The sequence below is a fragment of the Periophthalmus magnuspinnatus genome, chromosome 13 (assembly GCF_009829125.3).
Source record: "Periophthalmus magnuspinnatus isolate fPerMag1 chromosome 13, fPerMag1.2.pri, whole genome shotgun sequence".
Taxonomy (NCBI): Eukaryota; Metazoa; Chordata; class Actinopteri; order Gobiiformes; family Gobiidae; genus Periophthalmus; species Periophthalmus magnuspinnatus.
This window is the reverse complement of record NC_047138.1, coordinates 18,254,145-18,264,118: the sequence shown is the minus strand read 5'-3', so window position 1 is coordinate 18,264,118 and position 9,974 is coordinate 18,254,145. Positions and strand designations below refer to the sequence as shown.

Below are 9,974 nucleotides of genomic sequence, written 5' to 3'. Positions count from 1 at the left end.
TGTTTATTTTAGCTGCCCCCATCTGTAATCAGTATTACAGATGCAAAGTATATTAAACTTGCAGTTAGTATGAAGGTAGTTCCTTACCAAACTGGACAAATACTGAGGTTGAATAGATTCAGATTAGCTATAAGGAAGGACACATTATTTGGGTCCCAACATCCTGAGTTAAACTGACTTAAGCTAGGAAGGAAGTACATATCTGGGACAAATGTGGCATGATTATCACTTTGGAATGCATAAACTGTGAATGTGTAAGCTCACACATACAGGAAAGACAAGGAAGTCAGACAGAAATGTTTATTTCAAAAACACAAGATGAAAAAGTGATGATCCAGCGCAGTGTCTGTACAGGCTTCAGGATCACTGGGAGGTTGCCATGATACTGGATACACCTACAACATGCAGTCAGCATTAGAGCCTGAAATCTTCTTCAAGGATTCTTAGTATTATTTCATAAGAGTTTATGCTTTAACAATTGTCCTAAAACAGACTAGTAGTGGGCGGGGACAAAGATCTCCCTCCCCATAGACTTTTCAGCCTACAGTTGAGCTCAATAACAATAGAAAGAGCACCCCCTGGGGGGGTGACTGGAGGGTGACAGGAAGGCAACGGGAGGGTTGAGGTGCACGGCAAAACACTCACTCTCAAAGTCGATCTTCTCCACAATGTTCTTGGGTTTGACGCTCTCCTCCTGGTTGAAAATGAACACCTGTCCGTCCTCATCCTCTGTCCAGCCATACTTGTTCATCCAGGCCTTCACCTGTGTGTCTGAATACCAGAGGATTATTATGATTCTTCAGAGAGTACTTGACTTGAGTATTGTACAGAGGCTGTTTTTACAGGATGCTGGTCTCACCTAGCGGATCTCCCAGCATCTCTGCCAGTAAGCGCCGGTCAATGGTCTGGTATGTAATGCCCACTACGTGGCAGATGACTGCACAGGAGAGTATGTGGGTTAAAGATGAATGTGGCCTCCTTAGGCTGCACAGTACACATACTCACATTTACGAACAGAGTCTTCAAAGCCAGCAATGCCGTCAATTAGCTCCCGGTTCTCCTCCAGACTCGTCTGCACACAAAATCCGGGTCAAACTCCCACAACACATTGTGACAGAAGGTCTTACCCAAAAGGCCTTCCCAAGAAGGCCTTACCCAGAAGGCCTAACCCAAAAGGCCTCACCCAAAAGCTCTGAAAGTGGCAGGTCTCCAGCAGGTTCCCCAGGTACAAGATCTGTCTGATGGGCCGCTCCTCCTGCTGCGACACTGTAGTCAAGGAAATGCACCCCCACTCCACAAGCCAAACATAAAATAGTACATATTGCATACATATTACCAGGGATTAGCCCTGTCTGCGCAGTGACCATGGCAAGGACCCAGCAGCTTTTGTCAGGGAGGGAGCTCTAACAATGGCATCAATCAACACTCAAAGTCAGACAGTGGTAAAAAGTTCCCGGAAAGTTGTATATACGTCACAATATATAAATGGGGAATTTTATCTGTTACAAGAATAATACAAATTAGACCCATATGTAAACCTGCTCAAAACTAAGCAAGACCAGTGTCCCAGCATCTTTTAACCATACTATAAACTACTTAAATTTGAGAGTATTTGACCTGAATCAGTACAGTAGTCCCCAGCAATCTAAGAAATTCTTGAGAATAAAGGCCAAGGCGAGTGTCTTCACAAAGTCTAGTTATTATGAGATTAACTTTTCTGTTCGGAGCACACATCACTGACACTAGAGACATAGGCTTACAGCACACTTGACAGGTTTTAATTCCTGGTTGGACATGGATGGCAGCAAATGTGAGTTGCTGCATTCATGTGGCCCTTAGAAAAACGTTTTCCTGTGTGCATTTTTCAGGAAAAAATGAAATGAAAAAAACACTCGCTCAAATCTGAAAAACAGTTTGGGAATATGGGAAACTGCTGCCAGACTTACACACTTGATATCAGCTGTCATGTGAAAGCGGGCAGCTGATTTGTCAAGGGGGGTATAATGCAAAATCAACATTTTGGAGCTACCATGTTAAAACATTGTTTCCTCATTAAAAACATGCCTGAAGAAGTTTAACAATCTCTCCCAGGCCCTATTGGCACCCCCCCTTACAATTAGCAGTACAGTCCTTTGAAAAGTTCAGCCCACATACCTATGTCACTCATGCACCCTCTCGACAATTTTACATAAATATACAAAACCAAGAGAAAAAAAACAATACACTACAGCAGTGGTCCCCAACCACCGGGCCGTGGACCGGTACCGGTCCGTGGATCAATTGGTACCGGGCCACCGGCCGTCCAAGAAATAATTAATTATTTCCGTTGTATTTATTATCTGAGTCTGAACAATCGTTTATTTTGAAAAATGACCGGATTCTCTCGGTTACATTTCCGTCACTTGAGCGCCGACAACTTAACCGCTTAGCGTTCCGACGGCCCGCGCGCGTATTGCGTAATTTTACGCAGCAGTTTTGCGTTTTAAACATGACGAAACGGACAAAACAAAGGAAGTACGCGACCGAGAACACTGTGGATGTTTGTACAAGTTAAACTAGAGGCATCTCGGACCCGGAGCGGTTCATGGAACCGAGTGAAGATCTCACGGTGGACTCAGGAGCAGAGGACCTTATGTTTTGATGGACTGGATGCTGTTCCTGATCGGTAAGCGTGGTTTATTCTGCTATTGTGTGTCAAATGTGTATCATGTGTAATCATTAGCATTAGCTAATGCCAATCTGCGCCCCAAAGTGTATAAATGCTCAGCAGACAATCTTACAGTGATTCTGACACCTGTGGGTAAAACTATAGGGTGTTACCTTTACAAAGACCCCAAACTTGTGCATTTACTACTGAGGGTTCAATAGTGGTGATTATTTTAATTTGGAGAGGTCAGAACAAAGGCAATTTCACCAAAATAACCCGGAATGCTAAGGGGTTTTTAACCCACAAATTAGCAAAATGAGTTAAAAAAAAAAAAAAACCCGGTCCACGGTAAAATTTTCAAGTGTTGGCCGGTCCGCGGTGATAAATAGGTTGGGAACCACTGCACTACAGCTTCACAAACCTAATGCAATGTGTAGTAGTTTCATTAGCGAGATGCAGGCCAATTATAATGTGATTGCACTCTGAGGGGGGAGTGACTGGATGGAGAGCAAAGGGAAGGGGGACTGACTCAGAGGATCAAAAAAGAAACGTATTAACGAAGAAATGTATTAACCATTTCTATAAATAACTTTTTAAACATTTGAGCTCTTTGGCTAAATGCTACTACATTTAGAAGTTTACTGTTAGTTGTTCATATCAGATTTCCACAAGAAATACCAGACTGGCCTATTGTTTAATTCATTACTGATGTTAACTAAAAATATAACATTAAGCTTGTGAGAAGGGTCACAACAACTGACTGACTGAGTGGTTAGCTCTATTAAATGCCTTATTGAGCGCACTCAGTGATTGTATTATTGGTAAAATAATAAAGCAATACTAATCCACAGCCTGATAGTGAGAGAGCAAAGCACCAAAAGGATACGTGTGTCTGGTCGATCATGCACTTGCACAGGGTGAAGTCTGTGTGGGGAAGGTTGGTCAGAGCTTTCAGCAGGATCTGTGACGTCACTTGGGTCTGGAAGTAGGCAGGGTTAAACTGGTACCTGCAAGCACATGTTTAGTGGACAATTACTAAGATCTACTAATACAATTAATTTGTTGGTAAACATAAGCACTCCATTTATATGTATTATAACTGGATAAGACAATAAGGATTCCTCATTCTTGTTTAAATGGACAAAAACGTCAAAAAAAAGGAATGAGAGGAAATGGTTAAACACTGCCAATAGAGCATTTATATAGGGGTGTCAAGTTATACCGTTAATTGATAATAGTTATCCGGACCACTATTAAAAAAAACTGTAAAAGCAACAAGAAGAATTAAGTCAAATCAATGATGTGCTACAAAAGTAAACTATGATTTCATAAAGCTGCTCACATGCTAGACTAGAGGAATGGTACCTTTTAGACAATGTGAATGGTATTTCAGTGTTGTTTGGCCATGTTATCAATAATCGTAAAACTACGCTCTTCTCTTGAAATCATAGACTGTATATATAAATGTACATAGTGAACCCACTAGCTGCCACGTTCCAATAGGAAGTGACAAGTAAGTGAGCATGGGCGCACATTCGGCTTCATTGAGTCTGGCTCCAATTCACTTTCTATTCCTAAACGTCACCCTTCTATGTATTACTGCTGCAGTCACTCATCATTTTGGTCTTAAAATGTCCGTTTTAACCTGCTCTAAATTATCCTGCTGTTTTTATTTCATTATTTTGTCCCTAAATCAAGATATGAGCATTAATAACAGACAAATCTGGTACCGTCTTTCCCAGAGGTTGTTCCTGCTAGCGGTAATAACAGGAAAGTTTTCCTAAGTGCCTGCTCTCTGCCAAACCAGGACTGCGAGCAGGAACACCCTTGCTCCAGATTGACTCTTTGGTTGCTAAGATAGTGTGAGTACACCGGGAACGGTGAAAACAGGACTTGGTCAGCAATAATGGCATCTTGAAAGCAATTAAAGATTGCTCAAACTTTAAGAGAATAAATGGTGAGAGGAAAAACTATAAAAAGATTAAAAACTCTACTAAGGCGATTTTGCATTATAGGTCTGCTTTAATAACATTATTCAAATTTAGGGTCAACTTGGTGTTTACCCTCAAAAATTTTGTGAATGCTAAAAAACTTTGGATGACTACTCAAGTCAGAGACAGAAATGGGAAGTGAAATAGGAAACCATCCCTCTGATGTGGGAATAGCACAGTTTGCAGTGTGATGAGGCTGCAGAGGGCCGGTACAAAAGCGACAATAGCCCAAACAAAGGGCTGACGTACAGTTTGAGAACAGCCAGATTGGCCTCCAGGTCATAGGCGTTCTCTCGGGCCTGTGTCTCCACATACCGCTCCAGGGTCGCTAGGTTTTCTGGGTTGTACCTACAAATGACACATACAGTAGATTTACATTGTAATATTTATACACAACAAGTCAGATGCAATGGTTCACAGGGTATTGAAAATTTGTATTCAAGTAAAAGTACAGTTAGAAGGATAATAATGTACTCAATTAAAAGTACAAGTAGTAATTCCAACATTGTACTTAAGTAAAAGTAAAAAGTACGCTTTTACATGAAAAAACTACCGGTACTACCTTTTCAACACATTTTTTTAGAAGCAAACTCATGCTTTTATAGAAAACCTGATCATTCAAACAGTGTAAACCTGAATTTTGTTGTTTTAAACCACAATCCATGTATTCAAGCTTGGGCCAATCAGAACAAGACATGCAGTGCTGTTATGGGAGTTTGTCAGTTTAGAAAGAATCCGTGACGAGACAGCCATGGACTGAGACATTTGGAATTTGTGCTGTACTGAAAAATTTCTATGATTTAGAATGCAACTAATTGCAATTACATGGTTAGTATTATACTCAAGTACAAGTAGCCTTCAGGTTTAAAAATCTCCTAAAAAATAAATAAATAAAAATACTACTCCCAAAATCTACTCAATTACAGTAATGTGAGTATTTGTAAATATTTGCTTTCCAGCCCTGCACTTTACAGTAGCATAAATGCAAGTCAGAATAATTTAAGGTATACGCACATCTGGTTCTCAGTTCACAGAATATTTGTATTATAACGTGATGTTGTGAACAGGGATTGTTTATATTGGAAAAGCCAGGTAGCCTAATTACAAAGGCATCAACAATAAACCCAGACACAACATTTAGGATTGCTTTAGGATGTTTAACAGCATATAATGTCACTAGTCTGAACAACCTACTCTACAAAGTTGTCGACATTGGGTGAAGGTAGCATCGCGCCACAATAAATTTATTTACGGACAATTTATAGAAAGATGGTGTATCCCAAACAGACACATTAGCTGCGTGTTAGCTTAGCATTAGCATAACATTAGCCTAGCCCCAGTGCGAGCGGGAAAAGCTCACCTGTCGATGCCTCGCAGCAGTTTCGCCACATTTGCTCTCATTTGCTCAAAAGATGACGCCATTCGATTGTTGTTTTTTTTCCTTTTTTAGTCCGAAAATGTGCCGATTAGCGCCACACGTGTGCTAGCGCATGAGAAGCCGGGTGCATGGGGCGGATAGGCAGCCGAGAAGAGGGAGGAAGGATAAAAGTGACGGACCAAAGCAGACATGTGGGCGCGCCCCCTACTGGCTGCGAGAGAGAACGGCCTGGACCGAAAATGCAGGCAAAACTAATTTAGCATCTGTTTACAAAATTTGTGGATAGATTGACGTCCTCTGACCAACATTTAAAGGTCCTATATTATACAAAAATGACTCTTGTGAGCTTTTAGCCATATTATAATGCTGTTACCTCTTTAAAATCATACACAAGGTTGTCCTTTGTTTCATTCACACGTTTGAGTAACCCTTTATTATTAGTCTGTTTAAGTCTCCAAAGCGCAAAATACTCTGTTCCACCCTGTGACATCATGAAGTGGTTGTGTTAACAGCTATCTTTTACCTTTTGCTTAGTACAGATTAGAAATTACTAGGCTGAAATTATCCAAATGATTCTAATGAAGGTGCATGGAATTTAAAAACACAGCAGAGCACTTCCTGTATTACTACATGACATCACAAGGTGGTGGAGTGTTTTCTGTTTGGGAGAAGAATTCAGCCTAAAAGGATACAACATCATAGCATACATCAGAAAATAGTGTATTGGAATATGTGCCCTTGAGTTCAAGCTGTACATTTTCAAACAAAATTATTTCAAACATCAGGAGAAGTGGAGGACTGGCTAGACATTCAAGTGAAGAATGATCAACCACCTGTTACAAACCAGAGATTGTATAAGCTACAGACAGTGTGTGAGATTTTGGTTCCTATCTGAAAACACAAAGGTCTACAATCAGAGGTGGCTAGAGTGGCCGAAAAATTTTACTCAAGTGAGAGTAACCTTAATTCAAAATAATATTACTCAAAAAAGAAGTACAAAGTACTGGTCCAAGACATTTCTCAAGTAAGCGCTAAGAGTAAAAAAGTATTTGGAAAAACTACTAATCAAGTAAGAGTACCCAAAAGCTGGTATTTTCAAAGGATACAACACAAAAATGAGAAATATTAAATCACATCTGAAGGAGCAGGGCAAGAAACACAAATGTCTGAATCATATTGTTATATTGTCAACATAAAGCCTTTGTCACTTGTGGACTTACTCAGTGGCAACATTTACCAAAACTTTTACTCAAGTAGGAGTACTGTTACTTTAATAACAAAAAAGTTATTTAAGTAGGAGTAAAGTTACTCAAGTAAATGTAAGTGAGAACCACCCACCTCTGTAAATTAGTTAGTAGGCTGCTGAAACAAGTCCTCTGACTCACTTTTAATGCAAACTGTAGCCTACGTTTTCAAACTAAATAACCAACCAGAAGCAACCTCCTGATGTTTTGTCTAGAATGTTTCACTGTATTGCCTTAAAATATGTAGCCTGTGCACTCGTCACCAACATTCCCTGGGGGTGTGAGGCTGGAGAGTCTGCTCTGTCATAACCTCTGTTACTCAAGTTATAAGCAAAAGATAATAGGAATCATGAATCTGGAGCCAGGGATAAGGTTAACGTTGTTTATTTTACACAGGGAAGTCGAAAGAGGGGAACAAAGAGGCCTGTTGTCACGGGCCCCCGTTTTTTCTATATTGATTTATACTAGAGGGGGGCCCATGTGAGGTTTCTTGCCCCGGGTCCTCAAATTTACATTGTCGGGCCTGATTTTACACGTGTAAAAGTTGGTCTTCCCATTAAATGTATTGTCAGAAAAGGTCTGACATATATATTTGCCGATACTGATATTTAACTTTTAAAATCCATAGCAACCTTTAACTTTATCTTAAGTTGAAGTAAAGATCACTAATTAACTTTTTACTTTCATAAAAATAGTAACTAGAAATTATTTGTTACACGTTTGTCTAAAAATAGCCATATAACACTTTTCTATTTCCATTTTTACTTTAGTCTGTACAAAAAGAGCACACAGGGAATGGGTTAGCGTAAAAAAATATCTGTATCAAATATCAGTATTAATAAATGAATGTTGATATTGGCCGATATCAACTTGATGATATCGTATCGGTTGATATCTACATTTGTTACCCAATATCAGTAATGGCCCATACCGTTATTGGTATTGGGTGAACTTCAGAGTACTGTTGTGCTGTTAAACATTGTAAAACAGCACTGATCAAATCAGTGGAGGAGGTTGGAGTGAATTAGGCTGGAATTCATCTGGACCCAGAAGAACTGCTATGGCATCATCACTTACCAACCCTGTCATTAACCCATTGGCTCACAGGACTGCCATGTCTTTCTTGAGACAAATGTCTATGGTGTACATTGCTGTATGCACCTGCTTAACCCCGCCCATAACTCAGACATTTCCACCCACAGGAAACCAGCCCCGGAGCAGAGAGTAATGAGCAGAGAGCAGAAAGCAGAGAGCGCGCAGGGCTGACAAACAGGAAGACAGCCCAGTCTCCACCAGCACTGATTCGAGGATGAGCTGACCGGAGCGGACATGGACCTCCAGCATCGCACTGCCCTCCACATCTCCACCAGGAACCCCCAGGATGACTACCACATCCTTCACAGAGTGGGAGGGGGAACCTACGGAGATGTCTACAAGGTGCGTACCCAATCAAAAGCACTTACTAAAATACTTATCATGTTTTGAGGAGATCTAACTAAACAATTTTTATTTCTACCCAGCAGCAGCTAATGAGCGCAGTTTTTTCAGCTAAATGTAAACTTCCTAATGTCATGATGCTGAAATTTCAAACTCAATGTCGATAGTAAGAAATAGACTCGATACTCAATATCAATTCTGTTACCATGATGAAAAAAAATAATAATAATAATAATTTAGACAGTAGAATTTGATTAACATTAACATTAAATAATAGTAGTTTCTTTTATACTCCAAAGTAGCCTTATATCTATGTAATCTCTCAGTGGTCTAGGTAGGTTCCATAGTGGTACATGGGTGTATACTAGTCTATGTGGTACCTGTTCTGGTACAGCTCAAGATCATTCTTTAACTATGTGAATGTTAATTTTAGTATTGGTACTTGCTCAAATGAGTATCTGGTTTGGATAATAGCTTTAGTATCGATTAGTATCTGATTTTTGATATGACCCTACTTGTAAGACATTTGTGTTACTGGAATGAAAAGGAATGTGTCAGAGATGTGCCTATGTTTGAGGTACAGTAAAACATGTAATTACATTTTGGCATTTTGAGTCTGAAACATTCACAACAAAGGAAATTTGTGTCTGCAACTATGAAAAGACAAATCAGTCCCCTGGTGCCACTGTTCACATATGAACATAGTCACACTAGTTCATAAAAGTAGATATGTTGTTTCACATTTGCTTACATGGGTTATAACATACACAGCACTTCTAGTAAAACAGACTTTATAAATAAGTTAGTACTGTTGAAATTCTTAAAAGTAGCAGAAATATTGAGTGTTAAATAAAGTTAAGTTAAAGAGGCCAAAATATATAGCTACTGTCCTGATACTGGCCTGATTCTGTTAAAGATGAAAGCTAGTGAATGCGATTACCAAGATAATTTCTTTATGGACTTACTGTTAAAGGGCCAATATTAATATAATCTGTTTTCTGATCTATGTCATAATGTTTCCTGGAGTTGTGTTTTGTTTCATTCACACATGTTTAACACACAAACCCCTGTTCTTCTCTCAAATTCTCTGTTCGACCTTGTGATGTCATGTTGTAATACAGGAAGTGCTCCACTGTGTTTTAAACTCCATACACCTTCACTCGAATCATTTGGACGAGTACAGCCCTGGAATTGCCAATCTCTACTAAACAAAAGGTAAAAGGTCACAAGATTGAACAGAGCATTTTGAGCTTTGAAGATGTACACAGACTGATAAT

At 39.6% G+C, this 9,974-nt stretch overlaps 2 protein-coding genes across 7 annotated transcripts in view; one reads left to right on the top strand and one right to left on the bottom strand.

Annotated features, from left to right (window-relative positions):
* Positions 1-285: 285 nt before the first annotated feature.
* On the bottom strand, positions 286-6,165 carry eif3k (eukaryotic translation initiation factor 3, subunit K). 2 transcript variants are annotated; one of them, XM_033976834.2, is made up of 8 exons: positions 5,999-6,165; positions 4,888-4,986; positions 3,534-3,654; positions 1,184-1,261; positions 1,006-1,072; positions 860-937; positions 646-771; positions 286-395 (listed from the first exon to the last, which is right to left on the bottom strand). In XM_033976834.2, the coding sequence occupies exons 1-8, from the start codon at positions 6,058-6,060 to the stop codon at positions 364-366; spliced, it is 663 nt and encodes a 220-aa protein (XP_033832725.1). In that variant the 5' UTR covers positions 6,061-6,165; the 3' UTR covers positions 286-363. The 2 variants fall into 2 exon arrangements, with proteins under 2 accessions (XP_033832725.1, XP_033832726.1); XM_033976835.2 differs by having other exon boundaries at positions 1,184-1,258.
* A 2,324-nt stretch (positions 6,166-8,489) lies between these two features.
* Positions 8,490-9,974, top strand: part of LOC117380711 (mitogen-activated protein kinase kinase kinase kinase 5-like) — a 49,815-nt gene continuing 48,330 nt past the window's right edge. For 4 of the 5 annotated variants that reach the window (XM_033977551.2, XM_055226237.1, XM_055226236.1 and 1 more), the window contains exon 1: positions 8,497-8,697. In XM_033977551.2, the coding sequence (XP_033833442.1) occupies positions 8,590-8,697 (108 nt within the window). In that variant the 5' untranslated portion in view covers positions 8,497-8,589. Of the gene's footprint in view, positions 8,698-9,974 lie in introns of all 5 variants that reach the window. The other variant, XM_033977552.2, reaches the window with a different exon arrangement.